Genomic DNA, 27174 nt, shown 5'->3' with positions numbered 1-27174 from the left:
CAACCGTGGCACTCCCGGGGCCTCTGGGACTTGGTGCCCAGCCCTGTGTTGGCGCCTGTGCTCCATCCTGTTGTTAGCTCCCGGCCGTCAGTGCTGACTAGGTGGGTGAGTAAAGGGGATCACAGCCACATAGGAGGAAAGAAGATCGCGGGTTTGTGACTTTTTTTTTTTTTTTGGATGTGAGGACAACTTGGCCCTTTGTCCTCACTGCTAGTTAAAAATCTAAGACAGACTTAGAAAGCCGAGGGGGTTGGTGTGTCCGCAGTGGATGAGAGTTTGTGTCTGTTCTCCCCTACGTATGTCTTCCGTCGTGACCGGATGGTTTTCAGAGCTCCATCTCTGGGGTGACGGCTGCATACAACCGAGAGCAGCTTTGGCTCGCCAATGAAGGCTTGATCACCAGGCTGCAGGCTTGCTGCCGCGGGTACTTGGTTCGACAGGAATTCCGATCCAGAATGAACTTCCTGAAGAAGCAAATCCCTGCCATCACCTGCATTCAGGTATCTCACCCAGCGCCGCAGCGCACATGGCTCGCGGGCTTCTAGAGCAGGAGCAACGAGCAGCCAGCTCTCGCGGTCCTGTGTGGTTTTTGACCCCTGGCCTCCTCTTGGTCTCTCTCTTTTTGGACAAGAACTTCCTCTTTGTTACCGTTACAGAGTGTGCTGGGTGGTTTTGGGGTGAGCAGTCCAGCCCAGCGGCCGTTCTTCTGCGGCCCCTTATTATCCTCTCACACTGTTCCTTTGTGTCAGATTTGAATATTGGGGAAGCAGCTGTGGTTTTACTACAGTGACAGGGCAGCATGGGGTCCTGGAAGAATTCCGCATTAGGAGTGATGGCCCCAGCACCGCCAGTTGTGGTGACCCCTGCTGTTTGTTTCCCCCTCCGTCGATGGGGATGTTAATGCTAAAGCTTCCTCATGAATTGCACTTGGGTAACCTATCAAGATGAGATTTTTTTTTTTAACTTCCTCTGATCCTTGGAAAATAATATGTCAACCATAATGTTTGATGGTTTCAGTCACAATGGAGGGGATACAAGCAGAAGAAGGCGTATCAAGACCGCTTAGCTTACTTGCGTGCCCACAAAGATGAAGTTGTAAAGGTATGGCAGCTCGGTGTGGGGTGTGAGTGTGCTCTGTGTTGAGAAGAAGGACTGTTCTAATTCCCAGAATCCTTCTTCCACAGATTCAGTCCCTGGCAAGGATGCACCAGGCCAGAAAGCGCTACAGAGATCGCCTGCAGTATTTCCGAGACCATGTAAGTACCCTTGGGTATGAGAACCAGTAGAATTAGTTTTCTGTACTCTTGTTGGCGGACAAATGAACCAAGGAACAACTTCTTCTCTGTTCCTTAGATAAATGACATTATCAAAATCCAGGCTTTTATTCGGGCAAACAAAGCTCGTGACGACTACAAGACTCTCAGTGAGTAACCGTGCTCAGCAGACAGGAGTTGAGCGCCATCAGGTTCTGGGTATTCTCTGCGGATCTCTTTTCTGGTCCTAAAGGCAAGGCTTCGTGGGTAGGGTGCTGCTTGGGACCTAAGCCCCTTTGCTAACCCCGTGGCTCGATGTCTCGTTGCTTGTTGCGTTAGCCTCTGTCATGGTGTAGCGGTAGCGTGACCAAGAACACTGTGCTTGCTGGCTGTCTTTGCACATCTCACAAATAAACAAATATCTTAAGTGTGGAGAGAGTTATTTTTTCCAGACAATGCTGACATTTCCTCAAGATTTAGAACTTTCTCTGGTAAATTCCATCCCGTGTCTGACGCACACTTTCTTTCTGTCAGTCAATGCTGAGGATCCTCCTATGATTGTGGTCCGAAAATTTGTCCACCTGCTTGATCAGAGTGACCAGGATTTCCAGGAGGAGCTTGACTTGATGAAGATGCGGGAAGAGGTCATTACCCTCATTCGGTCTAACCAGCAGCTGGAGAATGACCTCAATCTCATGGATATCAAAATTGGGCTGCTCGTGAAGAATAAAATCACACTGCAGGTAGGCCCAGCACCACCCACGGCCTCAGGGCCCCTGCCTCCCCCGTTCTGACCTGTGGGGGGGCAGGCGCTGACTTTCTTCTCAGCTAATGCCATCCATTCTTCATAATTACATGAGAAATGAATTAATTCAGTAGCAGAATTTAAACAGAGGAAAGAAGATAAAAACCATCCCATGATTCCACCACCCAACAATCATTTTGTATCTTACATTTGCACTTCATGTTAGAGGATAAGGTGCTTCCCATGTGATGAATAGTTATAAATACTTTTTCTAATGTATATTAAAATTTTTTAAAAATGTTTATTTTTGAGGGGGAGAGAGAGAGAGACAGAGTGGGAGGGAGGGGCAGAGAACCAGAGACACAAAATCCAAAGCAGGCTCCAGGTTCTGAGCTGTCAGCACAGAGCCTGATGTGGGGCTCAAACTCAAGAACGGTGAAGTCATGACCTGAGCCGAAGTTGGACACTTAAACAGGTGTCCACCTGGGTGCCCCTAAAAGATTTTATTTTTGAGAAAGAGAGAGAGAGCGAATGCAAGTGAGGGAGTGGCAAAGAGAGAGGGGGACAGAGGAGCCAGAGTGGGCTCTGCTCTAACAGCAGCAAGCCCAGTGTGGGGCTCAAGCTCATGAATTGTGAGATCATGACCTAAGCCAAAGTCAGACACTCAACCAACTGAGCCACTCAAGTGCCCCCATCATAAATATTTTTAATGGCAACAGCTATTTGATATTTAGGTTATTCTTCCAGTTTGTAGTACAAATAACATTATAGTTAATGTCTCCGTGAATATGTAACTTTTATGGTATTTAATGCTTTCCTTAAGATAGATTCCCAGGGGGATGCCTGAGTGGCCCAGTTGGTTAAGCATCCGACTTCAGTTCAGGTCATGATCTCATGGTTTGTGAGTTCAGGCTCCATGTCAGGCTCTGCGCTGACAGCTCAGAGCCTGGGGCCTGCTTCAGATCCTGTGTCTCCCTCTCTCCCCTGCTCGCACTCTGTTTTTCAAAAATAATTAGTAAACATTAAAAAAAAAAAAGATAGGGGCGCCTGGGTGGCTCAGTCGGTTAAGTGTCCAACTTTGGCTCAGGTCATGATCTCATGGCTCATGAGTTCAAGCCCCACGTTAGGCTCTGTGCTGACAGCTCAGAGCCTGGAGCCTGCTTTCAATTCTGTCTCTGTCTCTCTCTCTCTCTGTCCCTCCCCTGCTCATGCTGTGTCTCTCTCTCCTTCAAAAGTAAATAAAAAGAAAATAAATAAAAGAAAAAAAAAGATTCCCAGAAGTTGAGTTTCCTGAGCCAGTGGATATTTTCATGGCCCAGGTTCTCTGTTTGTTTGTTTTTAAGATTTTAAGTAATCTCCACACCCAATGTGAGGCTCGAACTCACAACCCCAAGAACAAGAGTCGCAGGCTCTATTGTCTGAGCCAGCCAGGTGCCCCATGGTGTACGTTAATAGGGAGGTAGAGGTAGAAGTAGATTGACTGGTATGATGGATGTCGTGATTCTCAAACAGTTGATGGGATCCGTCACTGAAGCAGACATTCCTGCAAGTTTAGCTTTTTGATTTACGTGTTTGTTTTTGTTTACAGGATGTGGTTTCCCACAGTAAAAAACTTACCAAAAAAAATAAAGAACAGTTATCTGATATGATGATGCTGAATAAGCAGAAGGGGGGTCTCAAGGCTTTGAGCAAGGAGAAGAGGGAGAAACTGGAAGCTTATCAACATCTATTTTATTTATTGCAGGTGAGTGGTTCCTGGAGTGGGTGGTGTGGGATTTGACTTATTTGCTTTCCCAAAAGAAAACCTTGGCCATAAATCTCTGTGAAAGTATTTCACACTTCCACTGAGGGGTGAGCAAAGGGCTGTCTTCTTTATTACCTATGGACACTCTCAACTTTTAAGTTTAAAAGAACATGCATATTTTGTGTCAGCCTTTATATTATCTCGAAACGACTTACCTCTCGGTTTTATTTCAGACCAACCCCACCTATTTGGCGAAGCTGATTTTTCAGATGCCCCAGAATAAGTCCACCAAATTCATGGACTCTGTAATCTTCACCCTGTACAACTATGCGTCCAACCAGCGAGAGGAGTACCTGCTCCTACGGCTCTTTAAGACAGCCCTCCAGGAGGAGATCAAGTACGAACAGATCACTGCCCGGCTTGGCCCCAGTGCCCCCGCCACACGCTCACGCTTCGGGATTCAGCTCCCCGTAGCTTTGCTTTGACCCCAGTTAACACTGTCGTCTGTGGGAAATACTTACTCAAGAGAAGTTTCTCCCCTCTTTTTTTTTTTAAGTTTATTTATTTTGAGAGAGAGAGTGTGTGTGTGTGTGTGTGTGAGTAGGAGAAGGGCAGAGAGAGAGAGAGAGGGAGAGAAAATCTCAAGCAGGCTCCACACTGTCAGCACAGAGCCTGATGTGGGGCTTCAACTCACAAACCGTGAGATCATGACCTGAGCCAAAACCAAGAGTAAGAGGCACCCTGAGAAGCTTCTACTTTTTAAGTCACTGATATAAAGTGTTGCTGCTTTGGGGAGGTGGTAGAATAAGAGATTTACTAAAGTGATTTTAAGGAAGATTCTATATTTTTAAAAAAGTTTTTTTAATGTTTATTTTTGAGAGAGAGAGAAACAGAGTGCAAATGGGGAAGGGGCAGGCAAAGAGGGAGACACAGAATCTGAAGCAGGCTTCAGGCTCTGAGCTGTCAGCACAGAGCCCGATGTGGGGCTCAAACCCATGAACCGCGAGATCATGACCTGAGCTGAAGTCGGACACCCAACCGACTGAGCTACCCAGGCACCCTGGAAGATTCTATATTAAGATAGGGTTTTTAAAAAGCTAATGAAGACATGAAGATTCCACATTTTTATCTAAAAAAAGGACCTGTTCATGTTCCCATGATTGACTTTGCAAACAGCAAGTGGGTCCTGGGCTCAGGTCAATGTCAGTAAATGTTTCTAGAGAAAGAGCATATACCTCTTTCCTCCCAACTATTTCTCTTTCTAGGAGATGGGTCTCTAAGTAGGAACTCTATCTTTTCATTGACAGAGTCTATGATTAGTTTAAAACGAATTTGTATCTGGTGTTTTACAGGTCAAAAGTAGATCAGATTCAAGAGATCGTGACAGGAAATCCTACAGTTATTAAGATGGTTGTGAGTTTCAACCGAGGTGCCCGGGGCCAGAACGCCCTGAGACAGATCTTGGCCCCTGTTGTGAAGGAGATTATGGATGACAAATCTCTCAACATCAAAACTGACCCCGTGGATATATACAAATCTTGGGTTAATCAGATGGAGTCCCAGACAGGAGAGGCAAGGTACGGTAACCCTAACACCTTTTCCTTTTGTTTTCATTTTTTTCCCTTTTAAGGAGCTAACCTTTGATTTATGAACTGATAATTGTTCAAATAGTTTCTCCCTAGAAACTTCTTCTTAAAATGTTGACCTCATAATTTATTCACTTATTTAGCAAATATTCATTGAGCGCTTACTATGTGCCAGGCACTGTGTTAGGAACACAATGAATGAAACAGACAAGCTCTCTGCCCTCTGTTCATAGTTACTGTGTGGGAGAGACAGGTACATAAAAATGAAATCACAAATTGAGAGTGTTATGAAGTTTTGCCTAGGGAACTACAATGGAGGCTACACGAGAGCTCTAACTTCGGTGGAGTGGTTGGGGAAAGCCTCTCTGAGAAGGTGAACTTACACTCAGCTGAGACCTAAAGGTTAAGATCAGACCAATCTTGCCAATTGCTGGGTGCAGCATATTCACATGTGAATGCTCTGAGGTGGAAGGAGCTCGGGGGCCCAGGACCTGAAGGGACGCTGGCCAGACTGGAGATGCAGCCAGATGGGTTGCCTTATCCACGGGAGGTCACTGTGTTTGGTTAAGGTGGGGAAACACGGGGAGTGGGCTAGACCAACCACATGAACGTAACTGGGCACTTGTTTGCTGGGCAGTGGTTTAACCACCAACAGCACTGCGTCCAGAGAAGGCTGTGTCATTGTGTGCATTGTGTGGGCAATGCAGGAAAAGCATGGTTCAGAGAGGCAGCGTGTTTCTGGTTTTATCCGGCTTGGGTAAGCAGTGTGGGCCAGGGTGGTTTTTCCTGGTGGTTATGGAGTAGGGTTAGATCGCGTGCAAAGATCTCTGGAACTTAGAAGGAGGGGCTGTCTGCATCCTCACTCTTCGAGGTGTGGTCTGTGGACCAGAGACTGGAAATCCTCTGTGGCTATCTCTCAGCACACCCTTGAGCTCCGCTGGTGTTCGTAGCCAGGCTTCCTCAGCGAGGGAAGTGGTGTGTTGGTTACAGCCTGGCCCAGGCTCCTTCCTCCTTGCGCTGCTCTGTACACTGGCGCCAGCTCACACCTGGGCTCGCGCTGCTCGGCGTGCCTGTGCATCTGGGTGCCTGGCCCCCAGGCAGAGTAGAAGGTGCGCTCGGGATGGAGAACTGAACGCTTTCCCGATTCCAAGAAAGGGCTTGTGCCCTGTTGGGATCATTTGGCATCTGATCAGTTTCTCGGTAATGTGCCAGTCTGTCACTAGGAGGCAGGCTCTTGCTGCGTGTGACCAAGAGTCCATTTGTGGTTTGCCCTGTGCCCCTGAGCCTCAAATCTTGGGACGTGGTCGACCAGCCGTAGGACTGGACTGGGAAGCTTTGCCTGAAGCTCGGGCCACCCCTGGACGACAGCCCTGTGGACACTGGCTCATGGGGACGAAGGCATCCCTTGTCACGGTGCGGGAACCAGTCCATTTCAGATCAGAGCACCACGGGGCGTCTCCGCATGTTTTTCCCTGTGAGTGCCTGTCAGAAACTGGTGTCTTACTTTGTTTTTCCAGAAATGGAAGTTGATTCAACACATTATTTTGCTGCTGATAACTAGGGGTTGTACACGTGTACAGGGTGTGGTGGGAGCCCATCCTGCCTGCCGGCCTCATGGTCCTTGAGCTTCAGCCACATACAACAGCACACGGGGACCTTGCCCCTCTTGGGAATGTTCGCCTCTCAAATCTCAGAAACGTAATACTCGGTTCTCTGCCCACACTCGTTGAGCACTTGTATTCCCTTTGCTCACCACTACTTTTTATAAATGTCATCTACACATAAAGTTACAAATTTTACTTATATGAAAGATGTATAGAACATATAACTTACAAGTAGTAAAGTAGAGGATACTCATAAATTCCATGTAGCCAGTTGTTATTTTTTATTGATTTTTGCTGAATTCTTTTGTTTGTAATTCAGCCACAATTTGATGAATGATGTTGTATCCCTATATGCTTATATCTGTTTGCTTTTGCTTCTGTGACAAATTACCACAAACTTAGTTCCTGAAAACAACAGGAATGGCTTCCCTCGCAGTTCTGGAGACCAGAAACCCAAAATCCATATCCGTGGGCTCCAGGCAGGGTGTCAGCAGGGGTGGCTCCCCCTGGGGCCTCTCGTGGGAAATCTGTTTCCTACCTCTTCAGTTTCCAGTGGCTGTTGCCTTCCGTGGCTTGTGGCTGGATGGATCCGTGTGGCCTGCCTCTGTGGTCACGTTGCCTCTTCTTCCATGTGTACCAATCTGCCCCTGCCTCTCTCTCGTTAGGACGCTTTGGACTGGATTTAGACCACTCGGACAGTCCAGGATTATCGTTACTACTCTTTGCCCTCATTGACGGCACCAGAACCTTGACTCCCACGTTTCATTTTTGTCTTTCGGCCCCTCCTGTCCTTCCCATTTAAGCCTTGCACATCTATTTTCCTGCTACTTTGTTCGGACTCATCCCTCTCCTTGAGGGATCTTGTCAGCTCCTCAGGCTTCAGTTCCCATATGTAACTGTCACTTCCGTCACCAGAACCTCAGGGGTCACCAAGTGCCACTGATTGTGTCTCCCTAGTATCTCTCATATCTGTTCCCTTAGTCCCCACTGCTGCATTCTTGTTCATGACCTCATAATTTTTTAATATATATTTTTTAAATGTTTATTTGTATTTGAGACAGAAGGGGAGACAGATTGCAAGTGGGGGAGGGGCAGAGAAAGAGGGAGACGCAGAATCCGAAGCAGGCTGCAGGCTCTGAGCTGTCAGCGCAGAACCCAACATGGGGCTCAAATCCACAAACTGTGAGATCATGACCTGAGCTGAAGTCAGGCACTCAACCAACTGAGCCCCCCAGGTGCCTCATGACCTCATAATTTCTTCATCAGGCTGTGGCACTGGCCCATCTCTTTCATCTGTGACTATCCATCGTTAATTAATTCTTCATGGTGGGCCAGAGAAATCTTCCTCAAATTCAGATCGCCTATCTTTTAGTGGCCCTCCGTGGTTTCTAGGAAAATTCCAGACCTCTTAGTATTTTATTATGTATATTATGCAGAGGGCCCTCCACAACCTGGACCCTCTTTACCTTCTCATTTCTCCTTCTCTGCCTTTGCTTTGCATTTGATCTTCTTTCCTGAAAGAAAGTTTTTCTCCCATTTTCCTTCCTGCTTGTGTGTCTCTCCCACCAAACGAAGAGACTCGGGAAGCTGTTGTGTCTCATACTCCTTTCACCCTAAGGGTCTATCATAGCGCATAGCACATAGTTCTAGGTGGTCAGTTCACAGCTAGGACCTGGGTTCAGATTCTGGCCTCCTGTTCTTCTGCTCTACGAGCATGAGCAACTTAACCTCATCTCTCTGGGTCTCTCTGTCTACGAAAGACGCAGCGGTGACTCATGCTGTTTCTGGCTATTGGTCTAACACACGGGGATTTTTGCTTTCCTAGCAAACTACCCTATGACGTGACCCCTGAGCAGGCTTTGGCTCACGAAGAGGTCAAGACGCGGCTAGACAACTCCATCAGGAACATGAGGGCGGTGACGGACAAGTTCCTCTCGGCCATCATTAGCTCTGTGGACAAAATCCCGTGAGTGCCATCAGTCGTGACCCCGGACAGAGCCCCGTGTCACTTGTCACTGACTGCCCTTCTGCTCCCCAGCTGCTCTCATTGAGTTTGTGTCCATCCCACAGTTACGGGATGCGCTTCATCGCTAAAGTGCTGAAGGACTCGTTACACGAGAAGTTCCCGGATGCCGGTGAGGATGAGCTGCTGAAGGTAAGAGTCTGCACGCCGGCACCATCCGTGCCCTGCAAGCCATCCTTTGACGTGAAAGTTAGAAAACAAGGCCGACCTTAGACCTTCAGTAAGTGTGCAAGCATAGTTTCTGGCAGTAGCTTGCCATCGGTTGTGAGCTCTTGAAAGTAATTGTAAATAGCAAATGACACCTCTCTTACTACCTGTAAAGTTTCTTTACTGTTTGGCACACAGACCTCAAACAAGTAAACAAGGTGGACTTTTCCTGTCTTGAGATCAGTTTCTCCAAGTCCTGTCTTTTCACTGAAGAGTTGCTCCCTCTGCTGGTGGCTGGGTGAATGGCAGCAGGCGCCATGGTTTCTGCTAAGGCTGAACTGATAACTCTTTCTTACTTGGCTGTGCTCCTTCCTTTTTTTTCCCCCCCTTAATCTGAACGCTTTTTTCTTCTCTCTCCTAGTTCTGTGCTTTCCTACAATGAGGCCTCGATTCTAGACTTTCTATTCAGGTGAATTAAAATTTTTTTTCTTTGAATGAAACTCCAGGGGAAGTGCTGTGACTGTCCTTGAATTCTTCTGTGCAGGAGATGTGTGTTGAGTGACTTTAATTTCAGAGGCATGAACTTGTCCACCATCGAAGTCTGCAGCATGAGGCTCGTGGGGTTGGGCAGATGGCACTGTGCTAACTGGGTCGTTAGCTCTGTTTGTCCGTTTCTCAGAACGAAAGCCCAGCTATGTGATAGAAGTAGCGCACGTGGGTGCAGCAGCCTGTTTGCTGCCGTGATATGTGAACCAAGGATGCCCTACATCCCTTAGCATCTATCCTTAGCCTGTCGTTTCCCCTTCTGAGGCTGCTCTTCCATTGTACTGTTGTCAGCTCTGTTCTTCCTTTCTGTTGCTCTGCATCCAACCAAGGGATGTTCGGTTCTTTTAGTTCCAGACCTTGAGAGAAAGGGCGTGTGCATGCATGCATGTGTGTGTGCATAGTGTTTATTTTTCCTCACAGGACTGCCTTTTCTGGTTTTCTTTGCTAACAAAATCATCTGTGGCTTACGAGGAGGAGTGGTTTTTAACACTGTCCTTCTTCTTCCTCTGTTCCCAGATTATTGGTAACTTGCTTTACTATCGCTACATGAATCCGGCCATTGTTGCTCCCGATGCCTTTGACATCATTGACCTGTCGGCGGGAGGCCAGCTCACCACAGACCAACGCCGGAATCTTGGCTCCATTGCAAAGATGCTGCAGCACGCGGCTTCCAATAAGATGTTTCTGGGAGATAATGCTCACTTAAGCATCATTAATGAGTATCTCTCCCAGTCCTACCAGAAATTCAGGTAGGGGAAATGAACAGGGTATTCGAAAGGTCCTGTGGGCATGTTTCTATCTCTGAGAGTCAGGACAAGATTAAACACCAGAGCAGAGCTGCCCTGGGGCTCTGCTATATCGAGGGCTACACGTTTGATGTGCCCAGAGCCCCTGGAGGTGATGAAGAGGATTTTGAGCCATTAAATGTGTGCCAGTGAAATAGACTGCACTTAACCTAACAGCAGCAGCTCCTCGTTAGGCTCGGGTTCCTTTGTCATCGGAGAAGAATTGGGGAGTGCTTTTAATATTTGTCAAACAACCAGTTGTGAGTTCAGGGCATTGCCTTAGAGATAAAATTGGTTTGCCTAATGACCTGGGTGTTTTCAAACTGGTTTAAATTACAGTTGAGCCATTCTTGTGGGTGGAATTAAAATTGGGTGGAGGGAGAAGTTGTTAGAAGCACCCACCCCCAAGGCTGTGAGGCAGAGCAGACACATGGGAGCTTCTGTACAGTCAGCGGCCTTGACTGGCTCCTCTTTGAACTCGTCGTTGTAGGGGTTTGTGAGATGTCCTCTCACCAGCTCCTCAGGGACGCGTCACTCAGGTCTGCTTCTGGTGTTTACTTTCAGACGGTTTTTCCAAACTGCTTGTGACGTCCCAGAGCTTCAGGATAAGTTTAACGTGGACGAATATTCTGATTTAGTCACCCTCACCAAACCAGTGATCTACATCTCCATTGGTGAAATCATCAACACCCACACTGTAAGTCTTTCTTCTTTAATGACTTAATCTCATAGCCCTGTCCCTAATTGTCTGCCCTAGCTGCTGTTTACCATCTCTGGAGAGCCGTATAGCTCGCCTTCCTTTGATCTTACTGACTTTACATCTGCCTTGTTTCTCTTTATTTGTATATTAACTGTATCTACTAAGCGTCTCAAGGTGGCCCCCAGACCCCCTGCATCAGAGCCATCTGGGCTAATGGTCACAAATGAAGTTTCTGGTCCCCACTGCAGGCCCGCTGTAGCAGAGTCCCCACTGGTGGACTCCAGAATCTGACCACTGATCTAGGGACCTGATAAAAACCTGTTTATACTGTCCCTTTGGTTTGTCCTGGCCCTCTGTGTTACTTCTCTAACATGTAAAATACCCACTTTTTCCTCTGTCCCTTGGGTGCCCCTTTTATCCCCCCAGATTTTTATAATTAATTCCTTTCCCCTTTGAGGGTGTATAGAACAGGAAATGAGGAAATATATAAAATGTAAAGGAAATTTCAGGTGATATCATCCCTGCAGACATGCCCGAGGGTAATAGCATCTTCAAGGCTTTGCTTGAGTGCCCCTAAGATCATGACATTGACCCGATGCCCTTTTCTCTGAATTAAGAGATCCTGTCTACTGGACACTTAGAGTAAGAGTATGAATGGTTGGAGGGTACACTGATGACTTTGGATATTAAAGTCTCTGGGGTTATTATTCTCTTCCTGTGCAGGGAACATTTAAATCCCTTCTACCCACAAGGTAAAGTGAGTGCCAGTGTTTCCTTTCCATGGATTATACCGGAAGTCATTCAGCAGAGGCCGGTGTGATGCTCTTTGTATATTGCATTGTTTACTTGGGTTAGTTTGCTGAGGGTTGGCCTGTCAGTTCTTTAAACGTAGGAGCTTTGTTACCTGACCACTTCTGTGCTATTAGGCATTGTCAGTGGGGCTGAGGGCTGAGGCTGATGGGCTGTTGTCGTAAATGGACTTGACTCCTGGGTGTTCTGCGCAGCTCCTGCTAGACCATCAGGACGCCATTGCTCCGGAGCACAACGACCCGATCCATGAGCTGCTGGATGACCTGGGCGAGGTGCCCACCATCGAGTCCCTGATAGGTAAGTTCTGACGTAACTGTTCAGAAGGTGACAGGGAAGATGACGGAGTGGTGCCGAAGTTGCCACCTCGTCCGTTTCTGTACTGTTCCCCCTCCAAAGGTACGTTAGGGAAGAAACAGATCTGATCCATCCCTGTCTAGTGGAAGAAAGAGTTTTAAATGTATATATTAGACACATAACCCTATAATTATAAGTCCTATAAAGGAAATGAGCAGAATATTTTGAGAGGGAATTATCATAATTACTGAAATGATTTGTCAAATATGTATGAAATTATTTTATTATGAATCCTTTGCTTTTATCACTTAGCATATATTTCCTTTTACTTTTCAGTAATAGGTATCCTTGCCACAGTGTACGTGTTGGCTTAGTCAAGTATCTCCTTCGACCCAAATTATCTTTTCTTTGTATTAATGTCTCCTCTCTAGTATCTCCTCCTTTGTTATACTGATCCTCTGTATCCCCCCAAAACTATAGGAGAGAGCGCTGGCAATTTAAATGACCCCAATAAGGAGGCGCTGGCCAAGACAGAAGTGTCTCTTACACTGACCAACAAGTTTGATGTGCCTGGGGATGAGAACGCAGAAATGGACGCGCGGACTATCCTCCTAAAGTGAGTGCAGGAAGTGGGAGGAATGAGGTGAATATGGTGCAGTGGTGCCTTGGCCTTGGCAAACACGTCCACTTGCTCGTACCGGAAACCATCATCTTGGCTTTGTAAGCCTGTCGTAATTCTGTTCACCTTGTCCATTGTATGTGGCACAGGCCTTACCTGCCTCATTTGCTAAATAATAAGACGCGGAAGTGAAATTTACACCTTAGAAATCCTGACCCTGGTGCCCACGCCATCGTTGTCACATAAGATAAGCCTGAGGCCTCGGTGCCGTGTGTTCACAGCGGCCCAGTGGGACCTCTGTGAGGTGGTGTGTGCGCTGCCGCCACTTAGGGCCATTCGAGAGGAAGTGGGACATCTGGTGATGTTTCATCACTTGCCCCATCTCCTTCCAGCACGAAACGTTTAATTGTGGATGTCATCCGGTTCCAGCCAGGCGAGACCTTAACTGAAATCCTAGAAACACCAGCCACCGCTGAACAGGTAAAACTTATGGGTTTCACATACGACAGCAAGGCACACGGATGCTCCCGTGATGGGCGCGTGCCAGGGTGGAGGGAGGGGCGTGGGGAGAGGGGAGAGCCAGGAACTGGTAACCTGGGGCTGTACTGGAGGGTGGTGATGCGGGCCTGCCAAGAAGGGTGTTGACCCCTGCACTGCCACACAGATGCTCTCAGGGCGTAAGGCTCATGGCCTGTGTGTGTGGCTTTGCATTTTAATTTAATTAACTGAGGCTGAATTGGTGAGTCTATCCGGTAATCAAGGGAACGTTCTGTCATTAGAATTCTGGCAAGTGCCTTGGTAGATAAAAGGAAAGTGCAGAATGTGGCTCTTAAACTCCGTGAACTCATGATCTGCTTGGGAAACTATGGTGTATGTACCTGAAATAATTAGAAAATTATTAACAGTGGACTTAGGCAATGACTAAAAATGCCAGAAATTGAGGAAAGTGGCCAGTGAGGAGCAAGCCACGAGGAAGGAGTGGGACTTGAGCTGCCCTCGGGGGCGTGGCTGGCATCGGGTGGCAAGTGCGATAAGAGGCATCTTGAGCAAGGGGAGTCCACACAGACAGAGGCACAGTGTGACCTGGTGGACGTGATGTGACCAGACCGACTTCTCTAGAATGAAGGTGTGGGTGAGGGTGAGGGTGAGGAGTAAGGCATGGGGACACACCGTGGAGCCCCTGGTTGGCACTAGGGACACATGAGCAGAGCGATGTTGCCACCCTGGAGCCGTTTAGTACTGATCAGTTAGACAGAGCTAGCCGAGCAGGCAGTGCTTGAGTAATCTAAGCAGGGGGTGGAGTTCCAGGCCCCGTTGGTTGGGGGGTGCTCGGCAGTGGGAAGGGACAGATGGGGCGCTTCGTGTTAAGACCCCTCATTTGCCCCTCATTTGCATTTGTAAAATGTAAAAAGTATGTCAAGCCATTTGTTTCAAATTTTGAGCATAGGAATCCTTCTTGATAAACAACAGTTGACTCAGAAGCCCAAATATAAAGCAGGAAATATTGAGGCTACTCTGTGAGCACCAGGAATGGGGCCCATTCCTGTGGGAATCCCTTAAGGCTGCACTAGGACTGTTTGAAAACCACTGTTTTTAATGAATTCTTGGCTTTTCAATTCTATGATTGAATTGAATTCTACCTGCGCCTTGTTTAACCTGGAGGGAAGTTTGGGGTAGGGAAGGCGGAAGCAGCCTTCACTGAGAGCCTACTGGTAGTTTGGTGGTTTCACCTGCGTTCTTTCATTTGCTCCGCCCCCTGTCCTTGTAGGTGAGTCTTTTCAGCCTCATCTTACAGACGAGGAGGCTAAGAGCCTTAGAGGTCACATAATTTGCCTAAGATCCTCTGCCTGTGGTGGATCAGGTTTTGTCTGATGCCAGGGCCTATGTTCTTCACATCGTGTGGTGCGGGGTGGTCTGGACATAGCTAAAAAGGGCATAGGAGAGGGAATCACTCCAGTTTGAGAGGAATTACAAGCCATTCCAAATGTGGGCATCCTGAGAAAAGCAGTTCATAATGTAGCACCAGCACCTTAGCCACGAAGATGTGGGATCCGTAGCACAGAGGTGGTCGCTGAAGTATTGAGAATGAACAGTTGCAGAGAAACTACCACGGGTCACTCGGAGGTAGCAAACCCGTGCCAGGGGCAAGGGAAAAAACACAGAGGGTACAAGCAAGATGAGAGCCAGGAAAAGGCACTGGATTCGGGGGAGGGGTGGTGATTGGCCGTAAGGGCAGAGATGCAGAAGCCACACTGCAAGAATCTAGAGAAGGAGGAAGGCACCAAGACAGTGGGCCAGCAGTGCGGGCCACATCAGGCAGGGACAGAATGGGCAAACACTGGATGTCAGCTGGGAAAGAAGAATCATCGGAAGGACCTCTCTAGATCCTGGCATCTGCAGCGTGCTTGAAAGCAAAGGGAAGCCTTCGGCATGATCCAGCCTCGACCGGGTGGCAAGAAGAATTTACAGAGCTCTGGTGTTGCGTTGGTGTGCTTTTAACATTCACCAGTGAATGAAGCTGTGTTTCAAGTGAAATTAAATGGCTTCCACGTCTCAAAATGTGACATGGGGGAAAAATGAGGGATCTTGGAGCCACTTGGAGCCCCGTCTCCTAACCACATGTCAGGATCCAGGGAAGAAGCGCTACGAGGCCATGTGACTGCCTCGGCGTGATCTCTTGTGGACGCGCTCTGTGCGGGTTCCCTGCCTGTTGGCACAGGGCAAGTTTGTTCCCTCTCTTTCCAGAATGGAGTCTCAGAGCTGTGTAAGCTCAGGCGTGGATACACTGTAAATTCAAGTTTGGGTTTAGTGTGGTAAACATGCCAGCAACTTCTGTCTCTTCTCTGTCTCTATAGGAAGCAGAACATCAGAGGGCCATGCAGAGACGTGCCATTCGTGACGCCAAGACTCCTGACAAGATGAAAAAGTCACAGTTTGTGAAGGAAGACAGCAACCTCACTCTTCAGGAAAAGAAGGAGAAGATCCAGTCAGGCCTGAAGAAGCTAACGGAGCTCGGGACGGTGGACCCGAAGAACAGATACCAGGAGCTGATCAACGACATTGCCAGGGTACGGCTCATGGGGGCACTGGTGGCCTGGCCGTGGATAGAGCCGTGAGGTGACAGTAGCCCTTCACATGACAGCATGCCTTCAGGGCACTGGCAGATTTGTGTCCTCTCCTCTGGGGAATCGGTTCTGCGTTTTCCAACATGAGGACCTCGCCTGCCCTTTGAGGACTTACTCCATGGCCCAAATCAACAGGGAGAAGGCTGTAGTTAGAGCTGCCTGTGTGTTAGTTTGTCTTTGGTCTTAAAGAATTCCTCTAGGTCTTTTTAATGCTTCCTGTGAAACATAAATTCACATCAAGTTGGTCATGCAATTGTTGTGTGTGAATCTTCACAAGTAAGGGGCACTCGTGCAGGCTCAGAGGGTAGGTGTTCGCTGCCGGCCCACAATAGAAATACCATGCACATCGGGGAGCTTGATCACTGATACGGTAAAATTATCTTCTCTTCCCTCTCCTGACAATGTACTTAAGGGGTTTAAATCAGCTTCACAGGTGAATTTTAACAACATGGAAGTCTATAAAAGTAACACATTTCCTGGGGCGCCTGTGTGGCTCATTCGGTAAAGTGTCCAACTCTTGATTTCAGCTCAGGTCACGACCTTGCAGTTCATGAGTTTGAGCCCCGCATCGGGCTCTGTGCTACTAACAGTGAGGAGTCTGCTTGGGAATCTCTCTCTCCTTCTTGCTCTCTGCCCTCCCCTGCTCACACACACATGCACATTCTCTCTCCCTCTATCTCTCAAAATGAATAAACCTAAAAACAAACGTTAACACATTTCTATACCTCTGGGCACAGGAGGAAAACTTGACAAGATCTGAATGTCTTTGCTAATTTTTGAACATCAGTTGCTTCCTGTTAAGGTGTGGTCATGCCAAGTGGAGTGAAGCACTAGTGTGGATGATTCAAGAAGCACGTGACGCTGATCATTATCTTCCTGACTTTAACAACTGTGTCTTAGGATATTCGGAACCAGCGGAGGTACCGACAGAGGAGGAAGGCCGAGCTGGTGAAACTACAGCAAACATACGCTGCCCTGAACTCGAAAGCCACTTTCTATGGAGAGCAGGTGGATTACTACAAAAGCTATATCAAAACCTGCCTGGATAACTTGGCCAGCAAGGGCAAGTGAGTATGTTTTGTGAGAAGAACGTCCGGGGGAAAGGAAGGAGAGGCATCTCAGGTGACCTTGGAAGTTTTTACTTAAAACACGCTGGGTCTGTTTATTGCTCTCGTACTTTATCTTGTTTCTAATTGTTTGCATGACTTCCTAGATCCATTTGTTGTTGTATGATGTAAGTAAATAACATAACGGGTATTTCAGGGATACTTATTTGTGAGCATCCCTTGTTCCAAAATATCCTCGCGGGCCTAGAGATCAAAGAATCATGGAAGGAGGTTAGTTAGTGCTCCCCAAACCTGGATGTCCCTTAAGATCACTTCAGGAATATAATGGACATTTTGATCCTCTGGTCTCTCTTTTACACCTCTTGGGGACAGGATCCCAGACACCAGCTTTTTCCCAGCTGCCAAAGAGGGTCTGATGCAGCCTTCCTGGTTGCGGCTGCAGCCAGCGGCACACCCATTCTGTAGGGAGGGAAACTGAGAACTCAGAGGTGTGAGGTGGTAAGTTCTATTTGTAGGGCTGGTTTCCTTTGCACTTCTCACTCTTCAGTGTAAGAATTTTTGAACCTCAGAAAGGTTGAGTGAACAGAACAATAGACACCCATACACCCTTCACCCAGATTTACCTATTTTAAACATTTTGCCGCACCAGCCTCCCTTCCCTGGCTTGCTTGCTCTTCTACCTGCACTCTGGCTGTCTCTGTCTTTCCCTCCCTGGAATGCTGAGGTGAGGCAGGGCTGATGTGCCAGCATAAAGATCAGACCCACCCGACCCAGCTTGCGGCGCTGGCTCCTGTGACCTTTTGGTGTGTCCCCTCATTCTTCAAGCACTTACTGACTTGGTCTAGGCACAAGGTGTTCCTGGGGAAACTTCTGCTTTCTCCCCCCAGGCTTGGAATTTGCTATTTCTGCAGGCATTCCTGATTCCTTCTAATGAGGAACCGTGTGTAGAGGCCAAGATCTAGGCACTAGATGTGCTCATTCCCGCAGGGTCGTCATTGTTTCTAGGCGAGTTAGGGCCTCGTTTTCTGTTTCATGGCTGTGTGGTGTTCCCTTGCATAGATGGATGTAACAATCAATTCTCTAATAATAGACATTTATGTTGTTTCCAGTTACTTAAAAAATTCTGCACCAGATAACCTCTTGTACATAGGTTACTTTGCAAATGCAAGGATATTTTTTAAGATAAATATCGTACAGTTGTAATTTCTCTACGTGTTGCAGTTCCTCCCATAGCAGTTACTCCGGTGCCAGCATTCCTGCCCATTTCTTGAGAACCTTCCTTTGGGACCCCCAGATCCCTGGTCCTCACGTGGGTCTCTATTCTTCCCTCGCTTACTTTTGAAAATCACGTATCTTGATTGTCCCAATAGCCTCCTAAAGTCTGTTTCTTGTTCCTTGTCCCCACTCCTGTGTGTTTGCTACACTGGCTTAAAATTTTTTTTAGTTACTTATTCTGAGATACTTTTTTCCCTGCACAGCTAAGGGCCAGTACAGTTCCTTCAGGAAGCGTTAGAACCCTGCACACTTACAGGCACGGGGGTGTTGAGAGGGACCCAGAGAGATGACACAGACTGTCAAATTCACATGGGTTTTCAAATACAAATAAATTAAAGGCCAAAGCAGTTTAGTGATGTTTCACCTGTTTCTGTTCTGCAGAAATATTACTCGGGCTAATCCTAACACTTATTTGCCATTTTAGAATCCATGTTACTTCGGCTTGTGTAGGGGAAGTCTGTTTTCTGGCCTCTTACCCATGAATTACCAACAGGCTTGTAGTTACTGATAGAAAGTGACATGAGGTGATTTTCTTACAGGGTCTCCAAGAAGCCTAGGGAAATGAAAGGAAAGAAGAGCAAAAAGATTTCTCTGAAATACACAGCAGCAAGACTACATGAAAAAGGAGTCCTTCTGGAAATTGAGGACCTGCAAGTAAACCAGTGAGTACTTACTATTTTGTTTTCTATCTTGATTTTGTCTCTACACTTATCACATCTAATTCCCTGTCTTTCTATTACCTGCATAGTTGTTTTCATATCTTCTATTTATTTATACATCTGTTTAGGTGCAGCATTCCTAATGCTCAGAGTTAATTTGTCTGTCACAGAAGGGAAAGTATTAGTTCCTCTTTGTTGTGGAATATTTGCCCAAAGCCGTGTTCACACCTACTTCTGTTAGCCCCATCTTAACTTTTTTTTTTCCCTTATTTTTTTCTTTTAAATGTTTGTTTATTATTTTGGTGGGGGCAGACCTCAAGCAGGCTCCGCACTGTCAGAACAGAGCCCAACGCGGGGCTCAATCCCATGAACTGTGAGATCATGACCTGAGCTGAAATCAAGAGTTGGACGCTTAACCAACAGCCCCTAGGCGCCCCAGGTTTTCCTCTTTAGAGCAGGAAACCATTTTGTATTCCTTCTCTGTCTAAACCAAGAATAAAGAGGAAGAACAAGAAGAGGAGATTACGTTATTCCACCTGAGGCTAGGAGTCAGGGACTTCCCCTGATTCTCTCCCCTGGGAAGGGCCAGCCAGCGCTGCACAAAGCTTCTGGGTCTGGCCTCGCTGTCGTTAGCAGGCGTTTGTTGAGTGTCTGCTCAGTCGGCCCTGTGACCTTACACAGCTGAGCCTTCTGATTTTGTGTCTGTTGACACAACAACAACTTTGTTTAAAAAGAAACTTGAAGTTTTTTGATCCTAAAATAATATGCATTCATTACTGAACTTTGGAAATTGGTGAAACATAAAGAAATAGAATAAAAGCATTTCTAATTTCACAAGCCACAGATAGCCACAGAAATAATTAGTGCATGCATGTTCTATGCCTCTGTTCACGGAAGATTATCTAACTATCCACTTATTTATCTACCTAGTATTTTTTTTAACATATATTGTAAAAATAGTGATGTATCCAATTTTTTCTCATAACATTTTGAGAATTTTTCACATTCTTTGAAAGCCTCNTATGAACATTGGGGTACATGTGCTCCTATGCCTCAGCATTTCTGTAGCCCTTGGGTAAATTCCTAGCAGTGCTATTGCTGGGTCATAGGGGAGTTCTGTTGTTAGTTTCCTGAGGAACCTCCACACTGTTTTCCAGAGGTGAAAGCCTCCTTTTAAATGGCCACACAATACTCCATATTGTAGTTGAAAACCATTCACCTGTACAACATTTAAGTTGATTTTACTTTTTACGCTATTACACTTGTGGTGTGTCTTTATATGTAAATCTTTGGTTTTTATTTCTATTTTTTATGATAGATGTCTAAACATGGAATTTCTGCTCAAAGTATTAAAATTATTAAGTTATTATTATTATAAAAAACACAAGACCTAAACTTGATTATTGTAACTTTTTTTTTTTTAACGATTTATTTATTTCTGAGAGAGAGAGAGAGAGGCAGCGTGAGCAGGGGAGGGTCAGAGAGAGAGGGAGATACAGAATCCAAAGCAGGCTCCAGGCTCTGAGCTGTCAGCACAGAGCCCGACGCGGGGCTCGAACCCACAAACTGTGAGATCATGACCTGAGCTCAAGTCGGACGCTTAACTGACTGAGCCACCCAGGCGCCCCTATTGTAACTATTTTTAAGTGTCAAGTTCAGTAGTGTTAAGTGTATTCACGTTGCTGTATGACAGCCGTCCAGAACCTTTCATCTTACCAGACCGAAACTCTACCCATTAGGTAGTAGCTCCCCATTTCCTCTCCCCCAGCCCCGGACAACCACCCCTCGACTCCCTGTTTTCATGTATTCGACCCCTCTAGGCACCTCATATAAGTGGAGTCATATAGCACTTGTCTTTGTAACTGGCTAATTTCACTTAGCACGGTGTCCTCATGGTTCATCCATGTTGTAGCATGAGACAGATTTCTTTTTAAGGCTGAATAAAATCCCACTGTACATAGATGTACCACATTATGTGTCCATCAGTGAACATTTGGGCTGCTTCCACCTCTTGGCTACTGTGAATGATCCGCTGTGAAGGTGGAAGTATAAATATCTCTTTGGGATCCTGCTTTCAGCCCTTTTGGATTTATACCCCAAAGTAGGATTGCTGGATCACATGCTAGTTTTTTGTTTTGTTTTGTTTATTGTCAAGTGGGTTTCCATATAATACCCAGTGCTCATTCCAACAGGTGCCCTCCTTCATGCCCAATCACATGCTACTTTTAAGTTTTTGAAGAACTGCCGTACTATTTTCGATAGCAGATGAAAAAATATATACAGAATTTTGCAGTAGTGTCAGAAATGTATATGGAAATACTACTTTCTTGCCATTATTGAATAGTAAAATAATTTTCAATGTTTTTGAATTCAGAAATTAAAAGATAATACCTAATTTTATTTAAAATTTTTGTTTAAACATTTTATTTAGTTTTGAGAGACACAGACAGAGCGTGAGCAGGGGAGGGACAGAGAGAGAGAGAGAGAGAGAATTCGAAGCAGGCCTCCAGGCTCTAAGCTGTCAGCACAGAGCCTGATGCAGGGCTTGAACCCACAAACCATGAGATCATGACCTGAGCTGAAGTCAGATGCTTAACCGACTGAACCACCCAGGTGCTCAATTTTATTTTTTTAAATAGAGGGTTTTTTTGGGAGGTGGGGGGAGAGTGCAAGCAGGGGAGAGGCAGAGGGAATGAGAGAATCCCAAGCAGCTTCCACGCCTAGCAGAGCCCAACTTGGTGCTCGATCCCACAACCCTGGATCATGACCTGAGCTGAAATCAAGAGTTAGATGCTCAACTAACTGAGCCACCTAGATGCCCCTAGTATCTCATTTTAAAACTTGGCTTTTCTTAGAATCTAGTTGTGTGTGTGTGTGTGTGTGTGTGTGAATCATGGCTTATTATTTGTATTTTCTCTGGTCACTTTTCAGTTGGGGATCTTGGTCTTTTTGAGGTTTTTTGTGTTGAACACTTCATGCACTTTTCAAGTCTGTCTCACATTTATTCTCTTTTCTTTTTGTCATTATTTTCTACTGTTCAAATGCCATCCATTTTTTTGCCTCTTTCTCCTTTTTAATTTGTTATGATAGGCTTAGAAACCAAATAACAAATCAAACTGGTTAAAATAAAATTATTTATCACACAAAGTGCCTTTAAGGAATGACCCCGGAGGACCTCCTATTGACTAAGATGTGCGTGTTCTAGTGTGTGGACTTTGTGACCCCTCTTGCAGCTGCTTTGTGGCGGGTTTTGCATCACTCATGCCTCTCAGCTCTGTTCCTAGTAGACAGGTTTGCTCCGTAGTTGAGTTCTAGGAATTTGGGCTGATGCACTTGATCACCCAGGGAACAATGGGCTCCCACCTTCCTCTGGTGCAATAGAATTCGCGGGCATGTGACATGTTAAGAATGAGCGGTACCTTCAGGATTTTCCAAAATACTGGCACTTGGTTCGTTTATACCTATAGCCTCTCCTCTCACGGTTCTTTTTGTTCTGACCCTTTTTTCTTACGCACTTCTTGTAATCCTCAAACATGCCTGCATTGATACGCACACCTTTCATCCCTCTCCTTCCAGGACAGTAATCTATCGTTAGGTTTCAGCAGTGGCCACAGGGAAGGCCAAAAATTCCTATGACATCATGCCTTCGGCGGCCATCATGGCATTCCTCAGGGGTTCCCCTTCAGTGGTGTGCGAGGCTGCGGGGGCGTTGCCCGCCTCTCCCCAGGTCTCCGGCATGTGGCGCTTAGAGCGGCAGCCCCGCGCTCCTCCACCCACAGAAGTCCTTGGACCTTTATTCTGTACCCCCGTCACTCTTGAAGATTGTCAATCTCCTTTCTGCGTTTCATAGAATATTGTTACCGAGAATGTAAAACTCATACCCTCACGATGTTCTGTTTAAACAGGTTTAAAAATGTTATCTTTGAAATCAGTCCAACAGAAGAAGTTGGAGACTTTGAGGTGAAAGCCAAGTTCATGGGCGTTCAAATGGAGACATTTATGCTACATTACCAGGTGGGTGTGCGCCCCGCAGAACCAAAAGCTCTGTGGGCAAGCCAGTTGTGCTCTCGTTGGGGCAGGGGACCCGGGTGGGGACGGCCATGCGCTGGGCTCCATACGGGAGGGAAGGAGCCCAGGGGCCCCGTGCTCTGCTGTCCCTGGTCTGTATACTCCCCAGGCAGCTCCGGCAGATGCCTACGTCTCCGGAAAGCTTTTACCTCAAGCCTCAATTTGTGTTGCCACTAAATCAAACTGATGCCTTGACCTTGAACAAAATGCTTAAGTGTTGTTTAAGTGTAGAAAATTGTAAGCCTACTCAGTAACTTGAAATCTTTTCTCTCATTTTGATTTGAGGTAGGTGCTTACATGTGTGTTTCTGACAAGGCGTGTGTCAATTGTATCTTTGGAAACTGAATCCCATTTTAAATTCGGAAAGAGCGGTGCAGTAAATCATTTTATAACGTAATTTTACCTAATTTTTATTTTGAAATATCTCTAGTTTTTATGCATTGGGAAAGCTCCGGGCAATGTGAGGCCTCCTGGGTGCTGCCCTGAGTCCTGCGGCCTGTGTGTCCGGGCCGGTTCTGGCCTGTCATCACACCGCCACTCACTGTCACACTCTGTGGGCCTGGCAGGCACCATCTCTGCACGTACTGACCCCGCATCCGCTCCTTTATTCCTCTGTCATTTCCGGGGGGCAGGTGTGGCTTTCACATGTGTGCCCACCTCCGACCAGCAGCCCCAGCTGGTTCCTCCTTCGCCTTCATAACCTTTGGAGGTGCCTCTGTTGACTCGTCAGCTGTTACCCCTCACCCCGCAGATGTGGGCTCCCCACGGGCCCGCAGTGTGTCTTTGTGTCCTCGGTGCTGAGACCCTCGGCATGTTAGCCGAGCCACAGTGAACGGTTGTGGGAGGCGCGTGCTCTAGTTCTTACACAGAGGATCCTGTCCTGCCTTCACCTCACCAGACTTGCGCGGGCCTCAGGGAGTGTGTTCCTCCGCACACATTCACGAAGTGTGGAGCGAGTACCGGGTGCCGGGTGTTAGGTCGGGCGGTGATGGGGCGGGTGACACACCAGGGCCTTGGTTCTCATGGAGCTGCTAGGATTTTTCTGAAAGATGAGTTGGTTGATCATCCGGGTCCTTCCAAGCTCTTTGACTCTTGCTTTCTCATCACCTCTGTTCTGAAGTTTACAGGTGAGACCACTCGGGCTTCCTAAATTTGCTGTGGACAGTGGAGGGTGCTGGGAAGAGCAGGGGCTTGGCCCTCAGATCAGATCACTCCGGCCGCCTCTGTACTGTTGGACAAGTCTCTGAGCATCTCTGAGCCTCACCTTTAAACTTGGGATAATCACACCTATGGGATTTTTATCAGGACTTAAAAACACACTAATGTGATTACATAATGATGAGCACATAGTAGGCACAATAAACATTTTGTCCTTTTCCTTCTTGCCTTCCAAATATAAAAGCTTTCTCATGTGAGATAGAAATGAAGACTGTACCATTGAGACAACATTGGTGGCCTCATCTTGTTTTCAGTGATGAGTTTATTTTACCGTAGACTGAAATGCCTTCACCTTCTCCAGGCGCCCCATCGCTTAGACAAACTTAGAGACACGTTAATGTAACTTCTGAAAGAAGTAGCGTGTGTGATAAATGAGGCTGCTGCTTTTTCTTTCCATGTTTTGTGCATTTGGATATGAACCACGTGACCTCTTCACTCCAGTTTAGCAGAAAATTCTGTTGACCAGTGTGCCCTGTTCCTTGAGCTGTGGGGGTGGTTGTGCGGTGGACAGGCCCGTCAGCGGGCACTTCTTCCTCGCGCCATATTCCACATCTGTCCTTCCTCACTCATTGTGGGTCCCTTCCTGCACCGCGTCCTTCCGTGTTCCACAGACCTGACTCACTGTGCGTGTTTTCCCGAACAGGACCTGCTGCAGCTTCAGTACGAAGGCGTCGCGGTCATGAAATTATTTAACAGAGCTAAAGTAAATGTCAACCTCCTCATCTTCCTTCTCAACAAAAAGTTCTACGGAAAGTAACCAGTTGCTGCCGCCGGCCCCAGGGGAGCCAGCGGAGAAGCTCGCCTTCCTCGGCTCCGTCTTTACTCAGCGGAAGCAAAGGCCAGCCCCCAACAAAGCCTCAACCCGATGTGCTCCCAGCGCCACAGTTTTCCCTCCTCCCGCTCTCCTGGGACGCCTGCCGCCCCTTTCCCGTAGTGAAATTGTATTTCAGGCTCAGTCTGACCCTCCCGTTCCTTCCTTCTCCTCTGTCACATAGGAAAGAGTGGGAGCCCCGCTAAAATCTCCCTCGGCCGCTCCCGTCCCCGAGCCCGCATTGCTATATCGTACGCTCTGGTGTCTGTCCGAATCAGCAACAGGGTTGGTAGGGTTTGATTTCTCGTTGTTTGGAAGTGGGAGCGTCAGCACTGGTGAGACACATGCTATAAGGCACGCGACCAACACGTCAGGTCATCTAGAATTCATAGGTTGTCATTTAAAGGTGCAGTTCCTCTATGTCTCCATCCCGACGGTCAGGTGGAAGGACCCGGGGGCTCCCCGGGCCTCCCGTCTGTTTTCCTCTATGCGCAGGAGCTGACAGAAGTCACCATTCTGTGCTCAAAGGAAACGTTTCTAGCAAAGGGGAGATACGGTGTTCAGATTGCACCGTTACGTTTGAGCAGTGCTGTTGGGGGAGCGCTCTCGCTAGTGGGCGGGACGGTCCCGCCGATACAAGCCAGCTCTCCGGGCAAGTTCCCAGTGCTCTGCGGCACCCGCTCGTCTCCGCTGGTGCGCAGAGGTGGGCTCCGTCCCCTCCGTCCCCCGAGGCGTCCCCTCTGTCCCCGTGGCCAGGGGACAGATGAGCCCTAGCATAGAATGTAATTGTCTTCAAAACTGTTTTATATCTTGAGTGCCTTATTAAAGTGTAGATTTATTTCTTAAAATGTGGGTGATCGGAATTTTGAAGATTTATATAATGCTTTAAAAGCCTTTCGAATACTGTAAGAAAGGGGTGTTTTAAAAATTGGCTTATCTGTATATCTGAACTCTTAAAACTTATAGCTAAAACACTAGGATTTATCTGCAGGGCTGCAGGGAGATAATTCTGCTTTAAATAGACTGAGTCAAAACCAAATGAAACCAACCAACTGATGTTAACTTGGTATTAACATCTTCTTTTTCCCATTTCTCTCTCTTGTCCTGCTGCCCACGCTGCGCCTTTATCTTACGAGCTCCCATTTTCTGGGGTTAGTCAGAAACCATTCAGTTCTAAACTTTGAATTTAGGAAGCTTTTGTTATTAGGTAAAAAGTCACATACTTAAACAACAACAATAACAAACTGTTTACCCAGGAAAATACATTAGAAATCATGCTAAAGTTTAACAAAATAAACTTACATGAAAAAATTTACAGATGTATATTAAAAGCCAATAAACTGTTTCGTTAATAACAAATTATGCGGTGTGTCCCTGTTACAAAAGGAGCCGCTGGAGATGTGTTTCTCACAAGAGACTGTTTACACGGTCAGGTCAGCCGTCGTGTGAATGTGAGTTGTCCAAGTCCGCGCGCTCCAGACGGGAAGAGGTGAGGTGTGGAGCGCCGTGACCCGAGACTCCACCGGCCCGACCTTGTTTCTTACTGTATTTTGGAAAATCATTTTTTGGTAGACATTTTCCTCAGATCAAAACCAGATGCTATTACAAGTAGCATCACCTCAAAACCTGGGACCAAAGTGTCCAGCCTTTTCCCTTAAGAGGATGCCCATCCCAGGCGCTCTTTGGGCCTCACAGGCCACACGCACGACAGACCCATGAGCAAAGTTTACAACTCCTGTAATGACATACAACGTGTTAACTATTTGTAAAGATTATAGTGCCCTCGAGACAACCTCTAACACAAAATAGCACAAAAGGCACTTGGAGATTTTGCTGGTGACTGTGTAGAATTATGGTCACAACAGCATCAAAAAGGCCCCGCGTGAACTCAAGTCAGGCTCCGAAGACCTTTTAGCTCTTCCTACTTCTATTTATTAGCTGTGGCGCGCTCTGCCCTGTCCCTCCTCCCCCCTCGTCTGCCACCGGCTGTCGTGACATTTATCATGAACATACTTCCAACAATTTGGACTGCCCATCAGATTGCTGCACACAATTGCCTTTGTATCTCTGTATGAAATAAAAGGTCATTTGTTCA

At 47.0% G+C, this 27174-nt stretch overlaps 1 protein-coding gene across 1 annotated transcript in view; it reads left to right on the top strand.

Moving 5' to 3' along the window:
- The window catches only part of IQGAP1 (IQ motif containing GTPase activating protein 1), a 96775-nt gene extending 69601 nt beyond the window's left edge, over positions 1–27174 (top strand). The window contains exons 18-37 of the mRNA XM_077774353.1: positions 330–500; positions 1018–1101; positions 1185–1256; positions 1354–1423; positions 1788–1996; positions 3587–3742; positions 3976–4139; positions 5095–5319; positions 8758–8898; positions 9003–9087; positions 10165–10397; positions 10998–11130; positions 12138–12240; positions 12718–12853; positions 13249–13336; positions 15712–15924; positions 16882–17048; positions 18863–18985; positions 22888–22996; positions 24912–27174. Of these exons, the coding sequence (XP_077630479.1) occupies positions 330–500; positions 1018–1101; positions 1185–1256; positions 1354–1423; positions 1788–1996; positions 3587–3742; positions 3976–4139; positions 5095–5319; positions 8758–8898; positions 9003–9087; positions 10165–10397; positions 10998–11130; positions 12138–12240; positions 12718–12853; positions 13249–13336; positions 15712–15924; positions 16882–17048; positions 18863–18985; positions 22888–22996; positions 24912–25025 (2796 nt within the window). The 3' untranslated portion in view covers positions 25026–27174. The remainder of the gene's footprint in view (positions 1–329; positions 501–1017; positions 1102–1184; positions 1257–1353; positions 1424–1787; positions 1997–3586; positions 3743–3975; positions 4140–5094; positions 5320–8757; positions 8899–9002; positions 9088–10164; positions 10398–10997; positions 11131–12137; positions 12241–12717; positions 12854–13248; positions 13337–15711; positions 15925–16881; positions 17049–18862; positions 18986–22887; positions 22997–24911) is intronic.

This window comes from Crocuta crocuta, unplaced genomic scaffold (assembly GCF_008692635.1).
Source record: "Crocuta crocuta isolate KB4526 unplaced genomic scaffold, BGI_CrCroc_1.0 scaffold7, whole genome shotgun sequence".
In the NCBI taxonomy this organism is placed as follows: domain Eukaryota; kingdom Metazoa; phylum Chordata; class Mammalia; order Carnivora; family Hyaenidae; genus Crocuta; species Crocuta crocuta.
Note: the sequence above shows the minus strand (reverse complement) of the source record. Positions and strands in the feature narration are given on the sequence as shown.